The 26722-nt window shown below is 39.3% G+C and overlaps 1 protein-coding gene across 10 annotated transcripts in view; it reads right to left on the bottom strand.

Annotated features, from left to right (window-relative positions):
- Nucleotides 1-26722, bottom strand: part of LDLRAD4 (low density lipoprotein receptor class A domain containing 4) — a 285264-nt gene that overhangs the window by 169932 nt on the left and 88610 nt on the right. For 9 of the 10 annotated variants that reach the window (XM_023921365.2, XM_086893303.1, XM_086893267.1 and 6 more), the window contains one exon: nucleotides 3036-3494. The exons of the other annotated variant lie outside the window; for it this stretch is intronic. In XM_023921365.2, the coding sequence (XP_023777133.1) occupies nucleotides 3036-3075 (40 nt within the window). In that variant the 5' untranslated portion in view covers nucleotides 3076-3494. The remainder of the gene's footprint in view (nucleotides 1-3035; nucleotides 3495-26722) is intronic. 10 annotated transcript variants of the gene reach the window in all.

Below are 26722 nucleotides of genomic sequence, written 5' to 3'. Positions count from 1 at the left end.
TGATTTGACCCTCACATTTTTCTCATCTTCTTTTACACTCATCTCCAGTAATAGATCGAGTTTCCACCTTCTGTATGAGTCCTCAATTATCAGATCATACAATTTTGTCTCTTCTTACCCTTTTTACTGGAATGCCTTTCATTTGGGATTTTTATACCCTTTATTATGATTGGGAAAAAAAAAAAAGTTATTTCCTTTGAAAATTGCCAGAATTTCTCAGGTTTGTATCCCAAGAAATGTTACCTATCAGTTCTATGAGCTCAGTGCAATCTACTTTCTTGCATACTATTGTTTTTATTCTCAAATTCTCTCTTCTCACCTTCTGAAGAATGACAGGCTCACTCTTTCCTGATTGCTCAAATTGCATTTTACCATCATAGGCTCAACCATCTCTTTTCTAATCAAGCCTAGGAGCACTTCCCCTCCACTGCTCTTTCTACATTCTATGATCCTGAACCTATTATACTCATGTGATCTACTGAACACAGTATTTAGCCTGAAAAGTGAAAATATTCTAAACATTTGCTAATGTTTGGTAATACATGATAAAATGACTGGGTGAGCCCATCTCTTGGGACAAGAGCCATCTGCAAAAAAGGGAATCTTAGGCATCAGTGCCAGTGCAATGAGCATACAGACAGGACCAAAATATCTCCTAGCCATACCTGTAAACCTTTCCAGGTCACAGCAATTAGCAAAGTGGAAAAGAGATTTAGGAAATACTCTAACCATGGCTACACAGAGGCAATGTCCTCTCAGGCTTCTTTTGCCAGCACTCTGTTCAGCTGTAAGTTGAAATGATTACTCCAGTAGTTGCAATAGCTGCAATCACTTAGCATGTCTAGATTCAGTGTTGACACCACAGAGGCTTCAGATATCAAAGCTTTTTTGTACAAATTAACTCCCTTCTCATGTGGCCATGCCCCCCTTTGCTGCTTGTAGATATTGTTCTCTCGTACAGCTACACTGGCACTCCAACAAAACAAAAGGAGCACTACAGCAAGGATCAGAGGAGTGACCATATGTACCTGCCATTACATTTTTATTTCAACTCTTAAATTAAATTAGCCTAACACAGGTCCAGTGGATTTCTCTGAGAAATACATACCTACCTGCTGTTTATTATTGCTGAGTACATCATATAAATCTAACAAGAAAAAAGAAAGATCTCCAAAAAGCAAATACAGATATCAGTTTGATACAAGTTGGAAGTTTTCTCCTCATACAAAGAAAATATAATTCATCCTGTTTCTTTAACAAGTCTCCTGAACGTGTGGTGCACGTTAATGTTTAATAATTCTTTAGTACAGCTGCCAAGTTTTGAATATGTTTATTAACATCTTTACTTAAGGGCAATTCCAAATGAATGTAAGAATTTCTTACAAGAGACCAAGCAACCTTCATGCCATTAAGTAAGTCTCCAGAATAAGTCTGAATCTGCTGGGTTACCACCACAGTCTGACTGCTGTCCTGGGCTTCCAGGGAACTCTGTTTCATCTCTCTGAATTTTATGCAGCTCTGCTTGCCAGCTTTTTTACATCCAGGAGCAGTCATGAGGTTACCAGCTTTCCAACACAGCCCTGCCCAAGCACCCTGGTCACAGTGCCAACTGTGCTGGGAGCTAGGGGATAGCAGACAGAGTGGCAGAAAAGTGTAAAACTGGATAGAAAATAATACAGTAATGCAAGGGTGTTAGAAGTAATAGGGTTTCTAGCAAAGGACAGAGCCAGGTTAAGGAAGAGAGCAGATATCCTCACAGTTGGGAATTTTGGTAGAAAGCAGAAGAGTGACAAAAACTCCTAGGAAAGAGCTGAGGACTGGCAGAGAACAGCAAGGACAAACAGGACAAGAACAGCAGAGGGGAGTTTTAGGAGTGTGCTACTGGCTAGACAGAGGCAGGAGAGCCCTGCGGCTGTCCCAGACTTCACATCTCTCATCAGCACTGGAGCACATGTGGAGGAGAGCTTCCTGTTTCCTCTCCTCCAGGACACGACTCACCGACACGCACAGAAACCAGGCTGTAAATCAAAGCAAGGCAGCAGAGACAGTTCAGAGCTGCTCCACCACTCCAAACTGCTGTGCTGGTGCAGCTGGACACAGAATCACACCCTGCTGCAGCCAGAATTCCTTCTAAAGGCAAATATTTTATATTAGAAAAATAAATGTCTTGCACATCACTAGTTTACCCTATGGTACTAATCCATTATCTAGACCTACTAAAACAAGAGTAATATCTAGCTGATTTTCTATGCTTTTTTTTTGCTGCATCTCAGCTGGCTGGCAGACATGGAAAGAAAGCAGCAGGATCTGCTCATCCTCTTTTCCTCCTCCCGCCTCGCAAATCTGAGACCATCCCATACAGGGAAAGCACTATATGAACTCCAGCAGACTTTACACTAGAGGGAGCTTTTCTCAGAAAGTCACACCACCGTGGCATCCTTTTTCTCCTTACATTATTTTCACTCCATCTACAGAGAAATACACCAGACTGAGGTGAAAGAGTTACCATTTAAACTCTCCAGTGTAGCCAGTTCAAGCATTGCAGCAGGTCAGTGATGTGGAGGGGGGAGTACAAAGAGAGGGCACCTGACAAGTTCTGCCCAGAGATGTGCTCTGACAGACAAGATAAGGCTCAACACTTGCCATGTTGAGGCCATGAGAAGCCTCCTGACATGAACCATATCCATCCTGCAGCCTCACCAAACTCCTGTGTTGAGCACACAAGCAACTTTACAGACTACATTTTATACTGACCCAAGAGACCACTCATGGTTAAGTTGTTAACGAGTATTTTAACGAGGAAAGCTGAGATAAACCTTCCCCAAGGCTCGTGGCCATCCCTTACTGAAGGCTGAAACATGGATAACTGTGTTCCTCACTGCTAATGCAAGTTATTCAAGGAAATTGTTTTAAAATACTATTTAAACTGAAAGTTTAAATATGCAAGATGCTAATGACAGTCAGGACCTACTCATTTTCTAAACTCCAGTAAATTGTCCCAAGAATATGAGCAGAACTGGAACAGAAATCCTTACCTGTGAAAGCATTTGTGGCCTGAAAACCAGCTTCCTGCATACTGCTCTTCCAGAGAAGCTTGAGATTCCCGTCTCAACCTGTCCTTACTGGAGACAACTGCTGAGCTTGCTGCTGTCAAGTCACTTCCATCTTAGCTCATCAGAGTCCATTTCTCTTTCCATTCCTGTATTTGGCACCATCCAGTTCCCACCTGTTCCCAAGTCTTTCGATGTGTAAGCAGAAGGGATCTGCACTGAACCTAAGCAGAAGTGTTGGACAGTCCCATCAACCAGCCAGCCAGAGGATCTGTGCCATGATGAATGTGAAAATGAAGCAAATCGCCTGTCCAGACTTCCCTTCCCTTTTACAATTAAGTTCTAATCCTGTGTTCATCCAGCACCATTTTTTTCAGGTCTCGGCCAATGGTGATGCTCAATTGTCTCTCCTCTCTTGTGTTCCTCTCCCCTCAGGCACGCTCACTGAGAAATTAAAAAAGAAGAGATTATGTTTCCTGATGACCTGTAGCAACACTAAAATTAACAGACTCCAGGGAACAAAAACCCAAAATACATTATCAGGGATTGATTGTACACATTAAAGGAGATCTTCAGAAGGCAAATCTTGCGATTTTGCTGAGATGCAAAGTGTGACCACACAGCTCTTTGAAGTGCAAAGAGGAACAGTGCTGAGGGTGTCATATGCATCTCTGAGAACATGATATGATTTACATTTCAAAAGCCATATTTAGCAGAGATGGGGGCAGCAATACAATAACAAAATTGCAGTTAAAAGAGAAAAGGAAAAATACTCAAGGCTCTCAAGTCTGGTCTATTCAAAACCACAGTGAAATTATTAGCATTTCATATAGCTGCTTCCCTCCTTTTCTGGAGCAGGAAAAGAGCAAGCTGTGTGCCAACATTATATATGCCATTCTTACAGTCTTCTGTGGTTAAAAACCTGTGCATTTCTTCCTGTTGATTACCAAACTTTGTATGTCTTGCTGTCGATTATCTTTTAAAAATCTCAATTGTAACACAGATGACGCAATTCAGATACCTTCAGACAGTCAGCGAGGTTAAGAACACCCACAAACTACACAGCAGAAAGATGGTTACATTTTTCTTGATACTGCTACTCCTATACAGCATGGATATTTGCATCCCACTGAAAACTACAGTTTGTTCCATGTCCAGCTTTTAAAAACTAGAATACAATTACTTTAATGGGGTGAAGGCGAGCAGCAGACAGGCATGTGTTTAAGGAGAAGATTATTTTAGAAATCAAGGAAGAAAGAAAAGAGGACTTGGAGGAGAACCCACTCACTCCCCAGCCATCCTGTTCCTCATGTAATGATGCTTGGCTCACTATCTCCCAGCTCAGTGGCACAGGCAGGTTGAAAATATGTCTGTGATGATCTTATGACTTACTAATGGATTTGAGATGAGGAGTCTAGCCAGGGTTTGCAGTACTAGATTGGACCCAAGGTCCAATGGGCTGGAGCAGCCCATGCCAGAGTATGGCAATCCCAGCAGCCGCTGCTTTTCAGAACAGTGCAAGAGCCAGCTAAGAGAGCAGATGGAAATAACGCACTGCTCGCTCCCCAGCCCCGCTTCACCCTTCACCCTGACCTGCAAGGTCTAGAGATGAGCTCATATCTGAAGCACAAGTCTGAATACCTCAGAGAGTCTAAAACTGCAGAGATTCTCGTGCCCCTTCTGGTACAGTCAGCCAGGCCTTGAGGGCTTCATTTGGGACCCACGTTGGGTGAGGGACAAAAAGGATCTCTGCTCAAGTGTGCCACTGAAACCAAGTGAGCCTGACACCTGATGAATGTCATTTTCCTTGCAACACAGTGAATGAAAGCTAGCTGCTAGCAAAGATGAATCTTAATGGTATTGCTTTTTTCCCCTGATTTTGTTATGCCTCTATTACTGAAGAACACATGCTTTTGTCTCAACACACAGCACAGGAATGACTGATTAGTTACTTGTATTCAAATCTAGTCATTTGCATTCAGATCAAATAAGGTTACAGAACAAATTTAAAATGTTTTCCCCATTTCTTACCCAAACATCTCAACCTAATAGAGAAGAAGGTGGAAATTAAAAGGGAGAAAGGAAAAAAAAATTATGTGTAGTATCTTTTATCAGAAAACACTGCATAAAAAAATTTAGAATAGAGTTTAAAAAGCCATTATTCCTGAATATTATATAGGTCCTTGAGATACTTTTTCAACCCTTTGAAGTGTTCTATGCAACTAATAACAATTTCATATGAGGCTATTTTATTCTAAAATATATACAGCTAAGCAAGTATAATATACATACACAGCAGCATACAGTTCTTTTGGGTCTTAACACTGTGCTAATTATTCTATAATGACTATAGGTGGATGTTGCACTCATTTCCCAAGATTTTTCTCTAGAGGCCTGAGTTTCCTCTATATTTATAAGAGGAGGTCCACATTTGCATTTACATTTGCAGTCTTATAACTTTTGATTTTGGTTTATAAATCCAAAATTTTGATGCTTTTATTTTTGACATTTTCATTTCACATCTTAGAGATGCTCAAGAGATGTGCAGTAATATGTTAGCATCCAGGGAAATTCTCCTATTTTTATTTCTATATATTACATATAACAAACTCCTAATTCTTAAAAGAATGAAGTATTTTCACTTTACTGAAAATTAATTTTTTATTAAAAGAATAATTATTCTCCACATCCTCAACAGTTCTGCTGAACTAGTTAAGAACCCAGTAGTGCTGAAGAAATGCGACAACACAGGCACTTTCAGTAACCACTGCTTCTTCAGATAGAAAGATGTCATTTTAACAACATTACAAGACACTGAAACATTCAGAGAGTTAATTCAGACCTTAATATTTAAAGGATAGTGCACTGCATCGGGTTTATGTTCTTCCTTAAGGACTCATACAAAAGTAGATGCTGGTATCTCTTGATTGCCCTAAGTGAGCGTTTTCTGTCACTGCAAAAATGCTCTTCTCCCATGCCTGATAATCGACTCAGAGGTGGCTGGCAGGAGGGAAGGAACTGGAGCAGGCTCTGGGGGCAAGCCTGTGCAGTGCTCAGCACTTGTTGGGCCTTGTCACAATTCCAAACCAAGTTCAGTACTTATAAAATGCTTCTCCCTTACAGCTGCCTAGGCTATTTGATGATCCTTTTCATTAGCAGACTTTAATCAGTCACATTTGTGTGATTTCAGGTTTCTCAGATTACAAATGCATCCAGGTAAAGATAATAAAGCAGCCCAAATAATATCACAGCAAATAAGGAACACTGAAAATTCCACTTAAAACAGCATGTAGATCTACAACCTTTCTATTGTATTTCACATTATCCAGAAATTTTCCACTAAAGCTGAGCTTATGTTTAAAGGGAGGAGGTTTGTGTTTGTTTCCCAACACACTGGCATGTTTGCATGCATGGAAAGGGTCAGGACCTCTGCTGACACACTGCAGTATGCCTCAGCCAATTCCAGTGAAGCCATGTGTTTATCCTTTTGTACCAGCATGGTGCAGAAATGCTGAACCAACCTGCTTAAGCGCCCAAAAAGTGAAAATACATATCAAAAAAAAGAGAGAATAAGCAATACTGATAGAATTATAATAGGGTGTGATCTTTGATGTAATTTTTTTCACAGCCTGCAGAGATTCCAATGGGAACTGATTAGATGGCAAGAGAAAATATGGACTAGAAAGACTAAAGATTTTCTCTTCGCTCCATCTGTTGCCTCCTTTCCAATAGCAACAAGAACTCCACTTCCACTACTGATTTCATTCATCCAGTGCAGTGTTATGAGTCTCAGAAGCAAACCACAGCAAGCCATTGTGCTGTATAAATACGTAGCTGTGCTATAAGGATTTTTGGCTGCTATGCACTTACACAGTGGAGTATCTAGAAGAAAAATCAAATCCATTTGTTTTCATCTTCACTTTTTTCAGATTTGGTCCTGAGAAAGACACCACCATCTGAACCTCAGATGAATTGCAAACAGAAAGTATTTTAACTATTTAACACCTTATGTGACTTACACGTTCTCACGGTATATTTAGCTAGTAAACCTGTTATTTCCCTTTTCTAAACATTCAAAGATGTAAAAGGGTCAAAGGTTAAAAAGGAATCTGAGGGAGAAAAGTAAGCAAAGAAAATAATTAAATCTGCATTAGAATCTACATTTTATGAAGTATTATGCAGCCAGGACAAGACTGAAGGAACTTGCTCTGAAAGAAGAAGTGAAATACTACTTTTTCCAAGACTGATATTTCTGTAACGTCTTGAAAAACTCAAAAGCACTGGCTGACATGTAAATGCTGCAAATTGCTTTTTTTTTTGTGTGGAGAGGGGACTTTTTCCATTTCCTTTCACTATATAAAGTCTACTTCTCTGGCCCATGCTTTGGATCCCACACGGGCTTTAGGAACTCACTCAGTGTGTTGCCAGAAGAGCTACGGCCATGGGAAGCATTTCCTGTGATAGCCCTCGGCATCCTTTGGAACGCTAAAGAACAGCATTGCACTAAGGTGTATAACACATTTCCTAACAGGAATATCTGTACAGGAAGCCCACGCATTCACATTTTTAAGAAAGTTACTGAACAGCTTGTGAGCTGTGCTTTCAATTAAGACTCATGCTTGGATTTCTTGCTTTCAGGTGAACGAGTGTAAAAGGGCAGAGAGCTGGAGCTCCCCTGCCTTTCTCTCACTGTGGTCCCTGCAGAAGGAAGGTGCTGAGAGGGGCAGAGCCCAGCAGGAGCGCGGATGCTGCCGGCACCGACCCGCTCCGTGGATGAAAGGAGGACAGAAGCACGGCGGGCTGAGCTGGCAGCATGACTCCAGCTCAACGGGAGATTCGAGCACATCTCCAAGGAAAAAAATCTTCTGACTGAAACCCACACAAGTACTGAACTATCCACACACTTAAACACTTTGCTGAAGTAAGGCCTATACTTCCCATAGGTTAAGGCAGCACAGACTTGGATATTTCTCCAAGAAGTTTCTGTCTAGAAAAACACTTCCAACATTTTGTTCTTATTGAACTGGGTTTGTCAAAATATCTTTTAAGGTTTGCTAAAGCCACTGAAAATGAGGCTCTTGTGCACACATATAGTTGACCTCTCCAGCTCCTTTTGTATTTACCAAGTTTTCCAGGCTGTGGTTTTGCTTCTCATAAAGATTCTAAACTAAACAAATTAATGCTGACCAATTATACCTAATCTTTTCCAGTGGTAAGCCCTGCATTTTACTGTGTGATCCTCATTTATTTTATTTTATTTACTTCTAGCTATAATTTGTCCTCCTTCCAAGACAGCACTGCACCAGTGCTAAGTAATACTGCTTCTTGAGAAATAGTGTGCTCCATAACTCAAAGACCACTTAAAAAATTCAAGGCGACTTTCACAGGAGACCATACACAAATCAAGCAGAAAAGCAGAAGTTCAAAATATGTTTATCTAAGCACATCTTTCTCTCACATGCATACACACATATAATTTGTTTTTACTTTCAATCTTCAATATTTGCATAGGTCAGTTGTGACTTTTTAAACAGCTGCTGTATTTTACTTTCTTGCTGCATTTCAGTGACATACAAAATGAGTTTGCAGGTTAAGTTACGTTATCCTCATTTATATTCCTACAGATGTTATCAGATTCTCTTAAACTTGTCAAGGAATTGTTTCCAAGCTTCCTCTTACTTCGTTTTTGTTACAGCACTCCCTAAACTGGGGCAAATGGAGGACAAGCAAAGCAAGGTGGTCTTTCTTTATCAGCTGAGGCAGGAAACAGGTCTTGAGAAGACGGCATATGGCCAAAGCCCAGCAGTGTTTCTTCTAGCCTGTTTAGAAAATAAAGCAAAATATATCCCAAGCACCAGCACACATTGTAAAAAACATTGCAGACAAGATCCAGTTATAAAGGAAAAGGATGACTGTTTCAGTACAGACACTTCTCCTCCTCTTCCTCCTCCTGTTTATTTCTTTCTGGAGTGAAGCAACAAACTGAAGCAATGGTAAAAAAATTGTCTGGTAGCTTCATGCTGAAGTAAATAGCCTCTGGTAACTATACAGAAAGTAGTATTTCCCAGAATGACAGAATATCTCAAGTTGGAAGAAGAGTTATTGAGTCCAATTCCAGGCCGTGCACAGCACCATCCCCAAGAGTCACACCATGTGTCTGAGTGCATTGTCCAAACAGTTCTTGAACTCAGTCAGCCTTGGTGCTGTGACCACTTCCTTGGGAAGCCCTTTCACATAGGAAGAAATCCTATAAATAACTGATAACACAAACAAACATGTCATATTCCCTTCCATTCATCTTGTTAAGTGAAATAATTGAATCCTCTATTTTCTATTTCTGCAAACTAAGGAGCCATACATTTTTTTCCATAGCTGTGCTGACAGAATGCAGTCAGTGAAAAACTTTACTAAGATCTCCATGGCAAGCTACTGGATTTGGATGAGATAGTTACTGGGAGAAATTGTACAAACTGTGTTAAGCAGTGCAAGCAAGAAGATTGCATTGTTTATTCTTGGAACCTAATAAAACTATAATTATCAGACTCTGTCACGAGAAATCATTAATCATGCTTTTCTATGAACCTGACCAGTCAAAGAAAAACCTGACCTCGGAATTTCATTTACCAAAATAACAAAAAGGCAGTAAGAGCAGAATCCAATCCCAATATTTTTCCAGAGGAGTAAAAGGTCACTATTTGAATTTGCAAAAGGCTGGTAAAAGCAAAAATTACACTGAGCAGAATGAGAAAAAGATGATAAATTTTTGACTGGTGTTTTTGTGACTTTTTGAGAAACGAGCAGTAGACAGAAACCATGGGAATTCTGCATATCTCAAGACTTTGAGTATCCAACATCCAGCTACAATCCAAAGGGTATTTAGCAACCCTGCATACCACTGGAAAAACTGTGTTTTTTCTGTTCACAGCTGCAGACTACCCTAACAAGCAGCAGTAGGGTAGGGAAGTTACTCATTGAACCCTGGCATGCCACAATGGATGTGTGAGCAGGGAGGGGACACCTCAGGAGAACACAACAGGGCCACTGCTGATCTGCTGTCAGACCATCATCAGTGTGGAGCCGAGCATAAGACAGGACACATTTCTCTCCTCCACACCCACAGAAACCCATTGCTGCTTCAACAGAATCTTTCTTCTGGCTCCCTTTCACCTCATCCTGAGAACCCACCACACAGACACACTCACTGTATGTTGTTTACAAGCTCTCCATTTGCCAAGTTCCTGTTTTTTTATCAGCCAACACAAGTTCCCCATGCTCTTTATTTAGGCTTTTAGGTGTAACAGGAGCACATGGTTATTTGCCATCTCCATGTACTTCTGTTGCATAATAAAAGCAAATGGGCAGTGCTTCTTTTCTGAAACAAATTACAATTATGTCAGACATGCCCATCATCCCCAGAAGATCCAGCGTCAGGCTTCTCCTCTCCACTGACAGCATTTCCTGGGCAAGGGCATCCACCAAAAAAAAAGGTGCACAGATGATAGCAGCTTCTCCCACTGCATTGATTAGAGCAGCCAAAACTCCTATTACACACAATGAAGATACAGACACACATACCTACTTGGCTCAAAATAGTCAGACTTGTGTGGATCTAGCCAAGCTGCACTTTCCAAAGGCAGAAATACCTGCACGTTGTTCTGCAAAGGAAATGTAGAAGACAGTATCTCTGATGTGAAAATCTCAAACATCTTATGGACACAGAATGTCAGGTTCCTCCCACAGTATGGGGAACTATGGAAGTAAGAATATATGGGAATCTAAAACTTCAGGGGTTAGTAAGAGTTATCCAAAGTAATTCAAATTTCTGTCAAAACACAGAGTACAATTGAAAAAGCACACCACTATGCTCATTTTGACAAATGCAGAAGAGAACAGGTCTAACTGTAATCAAAGAAGATCTGATCCTGAAGAGACACTCAGGGGTGAGGAAGCTGCTGGAGAATGAAACTACTGTCTGGGAGTATGAAACTACTACCTGCACAGCACCGGGGTTTGCTACACATGACTCTGGAAAGCGAGTGTCCTCAACCAGTCTCAAGAAGGACATTGCATCCTGTGCTCCTGGGCCATGACCAAAGAACATACCCTTCTGAGCAGTCAAACATGAGTTATACAATAGAATTAGCATAAACTGACACCATATTATTTGAAGATATATTGATATGAATGTTCTGACTTTATGGAATGCTGTAACAGTGCAATTAACATCCATCTGCTGTGAGCAACAGGGCAAGGAAAGTAAGAGGAAAGTCCACTAGTATTTTATGCACATTACTACACAAAGCTAGTTCTAACTTCCTCTGAATCAAGCCATGCCACAAAACTTCATTTGGTTTATTGTCTGAGGAGCCAACATCATCTGCATGCTGCACGAAGAAATGCAAATGGAACATTATCCAGATGAGAAAACCCCAGTTTGAAGAAAATGTTGACAGCACTGAGCACATCAGCTACAAGGTGTTCCCAGCACTACTTGGAGCAGCGCAGGAGACACGGGGATTCTGCAGTGTAGCTGCAGTCTGTGCAGTGCAGTCTCATGTGTATGCCTCTCCCAGCCTAAAGAAGGCATGCAACTATTTCTGACTGCACAGATCCACTCTACTTCCAGTAGTGTAGAAAAATTAAAAAGAGGTATGAATGTATCAAGAAGGTACCCTTGTTAAAACAAATACCTAAAACTTCCCCTATAGAACAGCACTGGATTTTAGATGACTGAAAAACCCTGAGGTTTCCTGGCGCATTCTCTACCAGCTTTTTCACACTAAACTACAACCATCTACACAAATAAGAGTTTTAAATTCCTGTTTGCCTCCATTAAGACCAAGTCTCCATTTTGACCAGTATCTAACAAAACTGTTAGGTTTAAATCGCATCTCCATCTTTATATTATGGCTGAGCTCTGAACTTAATGGAACAATCCAGAGATCCAAACCATTGCATCAACATGGGTCTCCTGCTGCTCTACTTTCCAGAGCATCCACTAGAATGTCATCCTCTGAATGACACTAGATAACAATGAGATTAATGTGTATCAGAAGCCATACCCAAGCAAAACTTTCTCCTGTGACCACGGTGGTTTTGCCCATGCCAGACTAAGGAAAACGAACTCTGCATTATTACTCAATAATCCAAGATAACACTGAAGAAAGTGCTCCTTCAGCATTTTAAAGGTCTGTACTTTTGAGCCCCACAGTCAGTGGGGCATAAGTAATTGCCTCAGCAAGTCTTAGTTACACCTAACAACACCATTTAAATCCACCTTTCAACACATAAATGAGAAAGGGAACAAAATAATGGGTTAGCATTTCTTGTATTTTTCTTGGACTTGGTATGTTGGACTTCCCATTTCTGGGGACGCTATCTGATCTCTCTGGGCTTCAGATCCAGCCACTAAAGTACATATAACTTCTACCTGTGGATTAAGGAGCTATAAAAAGCTTATGGAACAGAAGTGTTACTGGTAAAACAGACAGAAAATGCTAAAGCACAGCTTTGACTAATTTGATTTTGTTCTCGAGAGAGTATATTATTCTGCCAAAATCCAAACCAACTCTATTAGCACTGTAAAATCATGCCAAAGAAACATTTTTAACTAAGTTAGAGTCAATGATTCTTTATTTCCAGGTAATACCAACCATACATACTCTGCTTTAAGTCTGGCCTTCTTCAAAAAATCTATTGGAAAACTACTCACAAAGCTCACAAAAACTCACATGAAAAGCACATCTGGGAAGCAGTATCCTGAGGTGATCAGCTAAATCTCATGTCCTAGAAAACCACACAGTTCGTTCACTCCAATTTCCCATTACTCTACATACAAAAAAGCAAAGAGGTTTTTCTCCTGTGCTTGATGGACAGCTTTTTACATAAACAAACTGTATAAAGGGAAGAAATGCTGTTACCAGTTAAATCTGTGAAATTCCCAAGAAGTTCTTGCTTAGCACAAATATAGGAGAATCTCAAATCACATCACTTCAGCTTTAATTCACGAAGCATTCCTAATCCTAACAGGCAAACATTATGAACACCACATTTGTGTTTCTATAATCTAGTGCGCTATCTATTTTCTACCAATGTTTTTTTTTTTTAATAATAGATGTATTTTGACATGCCCTTGTTGTATTTGAATATCATTCTTGCTATGCTCACAAACAGTGCCTGGATGCAACTGAGGCCTGTAACTGCATGGAACTAAAGAAGTGCATTACTAATACAACACTGGCAGCACCTTCTTTAGTAACAGGGAGGGGAGGTTGACCAAACAACTCAAAAATTTGTATTCTTATGAAGGAAAATTGGGCTGGCTTGTTTTTCTCAAGCAAACATCTCATTCAACTGTTCTCTTCTCACAGTATTCATGCATACCATACCTTAGCTTTGTTTGCGTTTTACAATAGGCCTTAAAGGACAACCCCTCAACTTTTATTTTCAAATGTCCATGAGATTAGATGTGTTCAAGCCTACCTGTCAGTCCTCTCCCCCACCACCACAACCCTCTGCAATAAAGACAGATTCCTACAGGAAGGGCCTGCACAATCGTAATTTATAAATAATTACGAACTGTAATTAAAGCTTCACAGCCACAAACAGAAACACTGCAATCTCATATTAGAATAAAATAATGATCTCTGCAGATGAACAATCATCTTCCTTGTTCAGTCATGGAGCTGCAGCTTTGTATTTCCCAGCTGCTAACCTATCATCAGTCTTACCATAAAAACAAAGAATACTTTTTGCTTTTCCACCCCACCAACCCCCCTTTAAAACACGTGGAAAATGTAATGAGAGTCTGACTTTGTGCCTTTGATAATTAAGCTTCCAATATCATGGAATTTGTTCTAACAGGAGCATCTGCTTGCTGCATTGCAGCCCTACAGCTAAGAAAGCATTGGACATATTAATAAAATACAATAAAGAACTGAACATCTGGGTGGAAAAGATTCACAGAAAGGGAGAAGCTTGTTTTCCTCTCAAAATATTCAGGAGACAGCAAAGCTCATCCAAATAAAATGTAGTTTTCTGTTGAGAAAGCAGCTGGAATCAATGATGCTGATTATTCTTATTGCACTATATCCTGCTGTAAGAAACAAACCTATTTAGAGGAAACAGAGGGGAAAGCAGGAAAATCCCTCCTGTAATAATGTACCACATAGTTAAAAGCTCCTGATAGTGCAACCCATTCCCATGCCCAAGGAACAGGCAGATGGGTATACATAAGTTCTTCCTGCTAACAGCGCTGGCAGAAAAGGGCTTCGTATCAACACTTGAAATACTGAAAAGAGAAAACAGGACAAAAATAAAACAAGAAACACTAAGATCCCAGAAGAGTTAAATAGCTAGAATTTTGGATCAACAATTTGAGCATCTTATATAACACAGTTCATCATATGGTACCCAGTCACTCATGCATCAAGAGCAGAAACTGGGTTAACTACAAAATTTCTCAGAAACAAATTGAAACCTTGATTTTAAAACACTTCTAAATGTGCCAGATACTTCAGTACACTGTTCAAAGTTAATTACCATCAAACTAAATATCTGTGCCTCGCATTCTTTTTAAATGCAAAATCTGTGGGGCTGTAAGCAGATCCTGCAAATGGCACTCGTTTTCTGTAAGGCTACGCAGTATTTCTTCACACCCCTGAGCTAAGGGAACATGAAAGAGGATGGTCATCCCAGAACCCACAGGTAAACTGGAATCTTCCATTTGGCAACGATGCACAGACTTGACTGCATTGCCCCACCTCCAGCTGAAAGGGACACACCCCATGCCCTGGGAACCACTGCCTGCCCTCCTATCTTCTGGGAAAACAGAAAAACATTAAGGGCTACTGTGACTGGGGGGACAACCCCAGGGGAACTGCATCAGGTCTGTCTTCCTATGGCAAATGGAAGAATTACTTTTATGAGTCCCATTTCTTGGAAGGAGTAGGTTGCTACCCAGTACATGCATAAACTAGCAAGACTGATCCTGATTTATCTAGACATTTTTCTGTCTCTTCTTATCTCTTTTATCTTAAGACTCTTTTTCTTGTGTTTGTTGGTATTCTTTGTTCTTAAACAAAATGCAAGAAAAAGCAACCAAAACAATGTGCAATATCTGTTCCCTACCATGATGACAGAACTGAGACCAAACCGAGCAACCCCAGTATGTTAATTCAGTACACATTATGGATTGGTAATGGGCCATTTTTAGTCACACATATCTTCACAATTTTAAAAGTCAAAGGTGTTGTTACTGTTTGTATCATGTTATACATCAAAATACGTCGATGTAAACCCTATTTTCTATCTGTTGAGAATTCATGACATTACTGAAGCTCCACATTTATCTTAGAGTTCAGAAAAGGCTCTGGGCTTTTTTATGAAAACCATACAGAACTCACAAGAAAAAAAAATCAAATATGCATTTGCAGAGAGAGCTATGTGGATTTTTAACAAATAACCAAACTAAATTTACATTGCAGCCAGAAGCAAACATCAAAAACTCCAGTTCAGAGGGGTAGTTTTTTAGTAACACAATCACTTGAGGAAACTATTAAAATAGCACAAACTTAAAAGCAGCATTGGCAAAAACTGAATGTAGTTCAATTCCAGTTTCTAGCTCAATACCTTTTTTGCACACATATGCTTTGCCTTCCATACTCAGCTGTATAAGATAAACCACCAAGCTGCACTTATAACAAGTCTGAACTGACAATGCCAAACTTTAACTGAAACAAATGAGAGTAGCTGGGCAACACATAAGCATTTTATAGGGAAAGTTAGCAGCAGTCACAGCTGGGATAAACCTCCACCCCTACAAGTAAGAAAGGGATCTAGTTTCCTCCTTTCATTTTAATCCTTCCTTAAAAAAAAAAAAAAAAAAAAAAAAGATAAATCTGCTAAATTAAAAAAGCATAAATCACTGCAAATGAACAGTCTGACAAGTGGTGACATCAGGAAAGAAAGTTATTTTCTCCCTCTCAGTGAATGAAAATACATTCCTTCTCCCCATTCAGAAGAGCTTTCTTGCTGCCTTTTTATATGTCAGCAACTTGCAACAACCTCTTGTCATTGTACGTGCTACGTAAAATTTCTCTGAAAATTGTTGGTGTATTTGTGTACACACTCACCCTGTGTGTAATAATCTTTGTACAAGGCTCTGGATGCAAACCGTGCCTGCAGTAAATGCTCTTTTAGAGCACTTCATGGCATCACTGCAGATGTTTTTCTGCTTAAAGAGAAGACTAATTTACACTAAAAGAAAAAATCACCTCACAAGAATATGAGCCAGTCCTCCTCCAGGTGGTTTTGCTGCAATTACTAAAGCAATTTTGTCATGAAAGTGAATGGAATAGAGGCAAAGGAGACCTACAAAAATATCAGGAATTAAACACACAGCACTCAAATTGACATCTATTAACAATACCTCAAATCTAAATTATAAAATCCAGACTCTTCTCTGTTATTCCAGTTAGATGGATAAAAAATTCTCTACTTCACTGCTACACCTGCTCCTTAGGAAAGCCTGCCCTTGGATGTTAAGGCTGGGTGGGGACAGCACAAGGTGGCTCTCAGCCATAGCACTGTCAAAAACCGTTTGCTTATATTTGGTTTTGGAAAAGCAAAAAAGATCCTCTGAGATGGAGGAGGGTAAATCTGTCTCTATTTCCAACTGGTTCTTGACTCCTTGGATGAGTTCATCAGTAAAACATCACTGCTTATAATAGTCATGCAGTCCACAGAGAACTACAATTATGGATGCCACTAAAAAGTCACAGTCCTAAATCATTTTTCAGATGTATTATGCAGATGTAAGTAAATGTATTTATTTCTGCAACCAGCTGAATCATAGCAGAAGTAAACTTCCAGCTTTGTTTCCTGACTGAATTTTTTAACTTCAAATCTCACAAACAATCTATGCAGCACATCATAATACAGCTGCACATGAAAGCACTTTCTATAATGACAGTGAAACCATAAAATGTAACTGTTGCACCTATTGCCCTTGGGAATGCTGAAGATACTGGGCAAATGCCCTCTGCTCACATCATTAAAACAAACAACGCCACTGTCATGAAATCATTCACTGTGCAGAAACTTTATAAGCTCTTCTATTATCTTTTATAGCTTAATTTGAGCACTGAGAATCACTAGAGTGCTTTGCAGCACATTAATAAGAGACACTTGCTTTATAAAGTTTATCATTATTACTGTACTGTTTATGTCAGCTCATTACACTCAAAGTTGGGGGTTTTACTTTAAAAAATTTTCCTCAGCCCAAGACTTGACTTTTTCAGTGAATGATAAAGGCAGTGGTGGTTCCTGAGATCTCTTTCATGGAACTGCTGCTAGTTCATTTTCCATAGTGCTCTAAGAGCCCATTATTAATAAAAGTGCTGAAAGAATCTTCTCTGAAGTCATGAGCCACCAGACCTTGACTGCAGTGCTATTTCCCTCACTAAAATCAGGGGCTACTAGAAGTACTCCTAGAAATAAAGAGAACAATAGTGGAAGTGGCAGCTGGCAACCGAGGGAATATTTCAGTTTTTAAACAAACTCCAGTGTTTCATATAATACTATGGCTACTTAAATACTTTACAGCGTACACCCATCTTTATCCCATAAGTAAAGCTGAACCTGATCTGGATTCAGTCATTTGAGAGATGTGAAGACAGACATGGAGGAACACTCAGGCAGCAGAGGCCAGACCACAGCAGCATTCACCAGCACCACAACAATCCCTCAGGTCCTTTCCTGCTTTTCTGACAAAATCTGTGTGCAGGTGGATGTCCTAACACAGCAGTGACAGTATAAAGGTCCACAGCTGGAATGGCTTGGTTTAGCCCCTCAGGACTAAACCAGCGCTTTCCCTGGAGCCAGTTCTGTGTTGGCTTTCCCGAGGCCGGTGCAGCTCAGCTGTACTAGTGAGCCCTTCCTGGGCCTCAGTGCCCAGCTGGGAAACACCAGTGAGACCCAGGGCTGGGTCACCCAACTCCACCCAGCTCCCAGCAGGAAGGATCCATGGGGGCCTGATGTTTTGGGAGCCCTCCCCAGAGATGTCCCCCTAGATGTGGAGCACAACCTGTAACACAGCACAAGGCGCTCAGTCAAGCCCTCATGCGATGACTACAGCACGTCAGAAGCACCACTGCAACGCTTTCAGGAGAATTTTCCTAATGTCTGATGCTGTGCATGGCTGGTGTATTCCTGTAGGATGCCCAACAGCCAGATCTTGGCCTGAATCTGCAACTAACTATTTCAAGCAAATCAACCACACAAAGTGCTTTCGAAATCATGCTTCACTTTGTTAACAAAGACTGGCTGTCAACACTCTTCCACATCGGGTTTTTTTTCCCTTAATGCTGCATCCAAACACATAAACCACACTGGATTTCTCCCAAAAAGGGTACAAGAAGAGACAGAAAGCACACGTAGGTTTGCTGGAACATCAAAGTCATATAACATTTTTCATTTTTCTTAAACATTAAAAAGCATTATTTAAACTTCTATTCCTTCATAGAACATTTTTGAACAGAATTTATTTACTCAATTAGTTCTAAAACTCAACTCCCAAAGTAAATAAATGATTGCTTAAGTATGATGATGTGTAATTAATATTCTCCATTTAGTTGCCAGAATATTAACTCATTTTTAACTATGAAATCTCACAAAATCATTTTAGAGACAGGTAAATGCAAAGAAATTTTTCCTCTATTGCTACACAGATCTTTGTATATTCAAGAAAGTACAGTTAATTGATGAAAAAAATATCTTAATCTTTTTATGATCAAGAAATATAAACAAAAACTTAAAAAGTGGCCTTTTTCTAGTTTGAGTCTGATAAGGCTTGCAAAATTTCTCCATGGGCTCCGATACTCTCAAACAGCGGAGTCACATCAGTCTCATGTTGATGAGAGCATCATGAAACATTTCTCTTTCTTATCAAACCCTTGAAGACACAGTACAGAGAACATTATTAAGATGTTCAAATCATGTTCCCAAAAATGATCGTGTCGTCCCCAGTCTGTTTGGGAATACGCACTAAGCCAATCAAACTGACAGGTGTTGCAGCAGAATTCACGACAACCCAAGTCCTGCTGTTCCTGGAGCAGCAGTCCAGAAGTTCAGATATTTTCATATTGACCATGTCTTCCCAGTACTCCCCAGCACAGCATTTGTTTTACACAATTTGTGCTTTCCTCAGAGTCCTGGATAAAAATGCTTTAAAATGAAATATGCATGTCTGATACTGCTTTTTTTCCTTGTTCTCAGAATACTGCCTCAATCTTAGTTAGCAACTCTGTTCAAACCCTGCTTTGACAGGAGAACCATGTACCCCCTTAGGGGATTTTAACAGAGTTCTTTATTGCTTCAGTTAGATGTGGGCACATTTAGGTGAGACAGGGAATGCTTTACTAGTATTTATTGGTAGCACTGGAAAGTTAAGAAGCAAAAACCAAATTTCTGCATCATTTCTAAATAAGCAAGGACCATAAGCTTCTCAAAAAAAGTTTGCCAGAGTATTTCCTTTTCACGAATGCAAAACATGCTTTATATTAATCCCATTATTGTAAACCGTGGAGCCTTTCTGACTAAAATAAAACACACCGGAATGCAGGCAGCCAGCATGGAAAACTTCAGCCCAAAAGTTAAAGACATGTGAAATAATATGCAGCTGAAAACAATCATACAATAGCAAATATTTAATAAACAGCAGTAGTTAGATTACATACAGTTGTTTTACAGTATGTGCATGTGTATAGTTCACACACATTCCCTTCTCACTTTGGAAGCCTGAAGATTACTAAAGCTTCCCTGGAAAACGTCTACAAGAAGTATTTCCCCTAACAGCAAAAACTTTCATTAATCATACAGAAAAAGAAATGCCAAAAATATGACTGTAAATCCTGAGGCAGTAAGCAAAGTAGTTACCAAGACATTACTCTTATGTGAACACACACAACCCATCCAAACACGCACCAAGAGTCCATGATCTGTTTACAATTAAATCTGATGCATTTCCTTGTATGTGTAAAATATGTATGTGAGAGATTTGAAATCTCTGAGTTTAAAAGCCTGTTCCTGTCTAGTTGGGACATTCAAGGAGATCTTCAAATCTCAGAGGAGGAGGCTTCCCCAAAGATATTTCCTAGAAGAAAAAAACATACAAGGAACAACACTAATGTATTGTAACACTAATGTAAACTATTACAAGGCTATGCAAAAGAATTCTAGAAACTAATTTAATGTGGTAAGAGGGTAGTTCTTTGCTCCCAATGGATGTGGATGTAAAACAATCTCCAGAGTACTGTCAGAGCACTTTGAGGAGCTATCACCAAGACCACCATGGTTACCAACCACCTTGCAGGCACTGTATATTCCAATCTCCCAGAACAAGAGTAGGAGATAATGCAGGCTTGACAGCTTCTGCCTGCTTGAAGGGTGAAGGCAGACATAGATGCTGTCATCATTCCGTGGTGTCGGCATGACAACAAAATTAATGCAGAGTCCACTAACCAAAGGCAACAAATTTTAAAATTTCAACATGTGAATTTGTTCTACTTAAAAAAAGTGGGGGAAACAGGATCCTCCACAGCTTGTCAAAAGAAAGGGCAAATACTTTTCTGTCTCCTCAAGCTGTCTTCTCATGAGGTTAGTGATACAGAGCTCTACTATAGCAGACAGAGTTTCACCTTAAACAGGTGAAAACCCGTCCAAAGCCAATCACCCACAGTGACTCTGCCTTGTACTGTCTACTCCAGCCAGACTGGGAGAAGGGAGTGTGGGTAGGACATGAGCTGGAGAAGAAGTATTTCTTAAACCTCCTAAGGTCTGACAGAAACAGAAAACAGGAGGACACTAAAATGCGTAAGTTGCCTCGCTAGCACTCTTTAAGGCCAAAAATAAACCTTAGTGCACAGAAAAAACCCAAAACACATTAGGCATATATTTAACAAACTGATTGATCAGGCTTTTAGAGTTCATAGCCAAGCAATTGTTGGCAAATATGAGGGACAAAAAACTGAAGAATCTCAAGCCATACCCAAGTCATACCCAAATGTTCAAGAGCAGACTCTACTAAAGTCATTTGCTTAATGCTACCACCTAAATTTGACTTGTTAATTGTTCCCTTGTTTTAAACCAGAGATCTGAGTAACAGCTTTCAGGTTAGTGTTTAAGCTCACAACATTAAGTAAAATGCAGTTAATGGAACAAGTTCCTTCATGTTAAGGAGGATGAAAATATTTTTCTTATAGAAGGTACAGCCTCTGGCTATCTCCAAATTATAGAAAAACTACAAATAACAACTTAAAATAAAATATACTAGTGAGTATGTTACTAAAGATCCAGTAGAGACCATCTGAAATTGCCTAGAGGAAAAATGCTTAACTAAAAATACTTGCTGAGGTGAAACAAGCCATCTTTGCTCCAAATGTAAAACCACCTCCTGACAGCTCTCCAGGCGGAGTAGGAGAGTTAAGAAATACAATTCAGCTTTGAAGGGTATGATCTCTCAGGGTTTGTGGAAAGCTGTTTTAGATAAATTATGAAAGAAATGAGTAGCAGAGATGAAGGTAAGGCAAGAACGGAGAAAAAGAAACAAGTCAAAATGGTTTGTAAGAGCTAAGGAAAATGCCTTTTATCAAAAACTACAGGACAATCTCCAGTAAGAGCTATTTCCCCAAGCAGCGATGAACAGCAGAAATTATCATAATGAGCATTGCTTTCTAACCTTGTTAGCTGATCAAGCTGCTGCATTTTCCTCAGAAAACTTCAGCCTCTCTAGTTTGTCCTTATGGGATGAGAAATGGTTTTAAGCCTTTCACTAAGAAAACAGAGGGAAAATCCATGAGGGCTTTCTCGCCCTGCCCTCGCAGCAGCTGCGCACTCAGCAGAGGGGACAGGGAGTCAGGGCCTCCTTCCACCCCCACCATCCACAGAGTGCATTTGTGTCCTTCACTCCTCTTCATGGACTCACACAGGTCTCTATGCACATTTGGTCCAGATACAACTGGGACCACTTCTGGGACAGTTTCCCCTTTCCCCATAGTGTTCCAGCTGTGCTAGTAACTCAGTCCCAGCTGGACACAGCACTCCCCACAGCTCTGTCCTACTTAAGAGAGATAAGGAGTAATGATTTTCACACTCAAAGCGTGTTTCTCTGAGGTAGTGGTGACTGTGAAGGTGAAGGTCCCACAAGCAGACTACTCCTCCCTGCCTTGCCAGGCCTAACTGGTGGTAAAGCTTGTGTTTAGTCCCAGGGCATGTTTAAGTCCAGAGCTTAGGAACAAGCTGTAAGGGATTTCTTTCAGTGCTGCAGTCTTCATGATGGGTTGGGTTACTCTTGGATAACCCCTTTATGCAAAGTATGAGAGCTGATAGCTCTGCCTCCATCAAAACAAGAAAACAATGAAGGCAGCACCTCCACTTTGGTATTACAGCTTTTTTTATGAGTCATCATATCACATGAACTAAAACGAAGAATCTATGTTGCCAAGTTACTTAAAGACTAAACACAAGAAAGGCCTTTGTTTTACAAGACGTGGTTACTTGAATAGGGATAATATGGAGAGCTCATCTATTTAGGATTAACACTTCTAATAATTTGTGCCAAGAGACTAATTCCTTTTAAAGGAAATGTAAATGGACATAAAAAGGTTGTCAAACTGGGAGGGTGTTTATTAGTGCATCATCAATAAAAACAATTGATAACTGAACACAGTGAACATTCATTTCTATAAAACTCTGATTTAACTTAGCAGTATTGTCTGGAGAGAGATGTGAATTAGTGTGAAGAAGAGTATATACATTTTATTTCAAGAAGGATGTAAACTATAGACATACTATATACTTTTCAAATATTAATTAGGAGTTTGGTTTATTTTTTAACCTTGTGCTGGATTTTAAGTGTCCCACGTGTCAGTGAAATTCTGCCCTCACTTCATTCAATGGGAATTTTACTAATAACTTCACTCTGAGCAGAATTTTACCAAGGGGACCCACATTCATTTCATAATTTCTTAGGTAAACCCAAGAGCATTATACCTTATACAATGAGGACAGAGCTTGAATAAATCAATAGATCTTCCATTTTATGCATTTTCCAAGCACAGATACTTAAATACACTAAGACTTAAGGTAGCATTGTGTATATTTACTTCAGTTTTCAAAAAAGGACCACAATGACCTCCTAAGCTTTATTTTCTCATAATCAAATGCAAACCTTTCTAAAACATTTGGCATGTTTCATCTGAGCATAAAAAGGTTTGCGCAACTACATTATTTCAAACTCCTATCACAAATTACAACTTCATATTCACTATGGAAACAGACTTTGAGTTCACTTGAGAAATAACTAAGACATAAGGATTTAACTCCCTGTGCTATTCATTAAAAATAGTTATTCACTGCATAAAGGCTTGGTGCTGAGCGAGTGAATGGTCAGGCTGGAGAATTCCCTTCAGCGGTGGAACAGACATCTCCGATGCACCAAAGGTGCCTTTCCTCACACAGCCCCCTTTATTGCTCAGCTGGAAAGACTATCTGTAGAATAAGATGAGACTTCAGACACCCATTTAGTTCCCCACTCCTATATTGGCTTTTCCAACAGGAGCACTGATCACCGGTAGACAATAATGATTTTTGTAATGCAAGCATCTGTGCAACAGAAAACAGACTGAGATCAAATTAATAGCATGTATCTCACTATTAAGCAGGTACCAAATAGTAAAGATTTTTTAAATTGCTAAGAAACCTAAATTCTTACTGAAAATTTAGTCAATAGAAACACCAAAAGCTTTATAAATGCACAAGTGAAATGCTCTTTAATACCCTTTTGAAATAAAACTTTTTTTTTTTTTTTAATTAAATAATCAAACTACTCTTAGGCAAAGCTCTAACTAAAGTCTGAACATACAGAACTCCAAATTATGTTAGTTATTGGTCTCACTGAAACAATAACTCAGCCATATTGCCCACAAGCAGCAATTAATTAAATTTAATAAGGAATGCTACGAGTTGTTCCTGTTTTTAAAACCCCAGCCAGGGCCCTAAACAATGCTGCCTTTCTTATTCCAATTTTCAAATGTTTAAAAATCCAATTGAACAAAATCATCTTCAAGGTTGGAGAAAATCCCAATGCATAAAAAGTCACTTAAGTGCTCTATTAAACAAAAGAACCAAATCTACGTGGCAGAGGAAATGTCAGTTTTTAACAGGTCACTGAATACCTCCTTTCAAGAATAGAAATATACTTTAATAGCACACACAGAAGTTTCTTCCCATCACTAAACTCTGAATTAGGAATTCACTGAGGATTAAAAAGCAAACATTAGAAAATATGAACTTGGTTTGCTGAAAATTCTCTATTCACTTCTTGCAGAAGCATGCAGAAGCTTTTTGCTTTCTCTTTCCAGTGAACAAGAGGGTGATCTTAAATAGCCTGGAATTATTTTCCTCTCTTTACTATTTGAATATCATCATCATACAACAGAAAGCCAAGGGGGAAAAAAAAAAAAAAAAAGCATTATACAAGTCCATAGTACCCATCTAATTTCCTGGTAACTACAGCACAAGTGATAAATGGGAAACCAGCAAAATTTTACCAACTGTCTTTTACAAAAGCACATTACCTGTAAAGACAGTGTGAAAAATAGTGCCAAATGCTGACTGAAAAAGTGAACAGAGACAGCCCTTAAAGGAGTAACATTAACAAATTACCACCTCCTGAGTAAAAAGTTAAGAAGTAACTGGTCATATAATACCATAAAACTACCAAGACAGGGACCAGGGTTATCCCATCTACATTTGGAAGACAGGCTAATGTAATCAGCACAAATAATCCATTGCACTGAAAAACCATTTGATTAATCTAATTTATTACATGTTTACACTGCGATTTCTATAATGTGATATTGCAAAACTCTCATCTGCTTCCTCATTTATGCTTATTATTAATGCCATCAACATTATGCTAAGACAGAAAAGTTTGACTAGGTTTGTGAAATTAGTACAGAAAGCACTATAGTAGCAAAAATTCCACTGGCCTACTTCAGATTAAGAAAAAACAAAATCTGAAATAAATAGGTAAAAATGGCAAATGGTAAGCACTTTGAGAGCTGGATTTCTAAGTACCAACAACTCTCTCTCCTGAGAAATCTCTGGGTTTTCTACAAATTGGGCCCAAATACTGAGGATTTTCAAGCCACATTCCACCAGGAAATTCTACATCTGATTCAAAGTCTCTTTTTCTAATTCCAGGTGCAGCTTTAGCACTTTTTACTTGCTCTTTGAGGAAAAATGTCTACAATGGCTAGGCTAGGACCTATATTTGCAAAATCTGCTGATGAAGGCAATCATTTATATATTCAAGACTATGGCAGAGTTCCAGATGGTTAGAGTATAAAACAGGAACTCCACTGAAAGGAAAGGTCAATGAGCCCTGCATTGCCACCAGGAACCAAAGACTGGAAGGGCTTTATACCTGCAAGTACCTCAGGAAGGATGTCCTTGCTGTCAAATGTCCTTGCAGGCAGGTGATGAACTCATCTTCTCCTGGCACCATCAAGGGCCACAGGTTCCTTTAGATTCTGAGCTCCCTTGCCATACCACCAAACAAGGATACTTACCCTAAAGGAATTACTTGTTAAAGAAAGCACCTTAGCCAATCTTTTTTCAATCAGGAAGGCTGGGAAGAAAAGAAAGAGGAAGAAGGCAGACAAGTATTTTTCAGCCATATTTCCCTTTGTTGGAAGCTTGTGCGCTCCCCTCAGTGCAAACCTCCTCTTGCCTGTTCAGCCTGGGGACCAGCATGCCAGCACCAATCAGTAAATAAAAAAAAACTGACTCCCAACTGCACATGTTATTTGCAGTTCAATAAAAAATAATGCTGGGTCTTTGACACATGTTTATATAACACCTAATATAAAAGGCTTGTTTCTCATGAATAAATATGTGGTGCAGGCTGAAGTCTGGAAGCATTTTCTAACTAAGAAAATAAAATCTGTGAAGTCTAAACTCCAATTCAAATTTCTCCTGAGGTTTTTAGACCTAGGGTTCAAGTTTGAGACCATATGCAATGAAAACGAAGTAGACTTGCCAAAATAAAGCATATTTTGTGATGCCGTGATCTTGACTGATTGGGTTTGTTTATTTATGCTTACACAGAATGTAGTAAACTGTGACAAGTGTCTCAGCTAATGCAAGACAGATTCATCTACCTGGAAATAACCAATATTTTAATATTAATATATATATATATATATAAACAAAAACACTCTAACAATAAACAGTAGCCTTTCCTACTGGTTGCAGTCGTTATGGTAAAGCTTTATATGGCTTAATCTCATCATCCAGCTTCATATCATAGACTACAGTACTTACACTTGGAAAATTAATATTATAGCATTTTAATCTTTATTATTCTCTACAGTTTGGAGTGACCTGCCTCTTCAACTTTATAAATAACCCAAATACTCTGTACACTTAATTTGCCATCACCATAGTAATTTTTTCAAAGGATGACTCAAATTCTTACTCCTAAATTATATGCATTTTTTCAATCAAGTCTCTTCTTGTGGCACTAAAGCATTGGACAAAGTTTCTATTCAATAATCTCTTTCTTCTTCATGAAAACGTCATTACAATCATAATAATCCTTTCTTTAACAT

The sequence above is a fragment of the Cyanistes caeruleus genome, chromosome 1 (genome assembly GCF_971803275.1).
Source record: "Cyanistes caeruleus chromosome 1, bCyaCae1.hap1.1, whole genome shotgun sequence".
Lineage (NCBI taxonomy): Eukaryota > Metazoa > Chordata > Aves > Passeriformes > Paridae > Cyanistes > Cyanistes caeruleus.
Note: the sequence above shows the minus strand (reverse complement) of the source record. Positions and strands in the feature narration are given on the sequence as shown.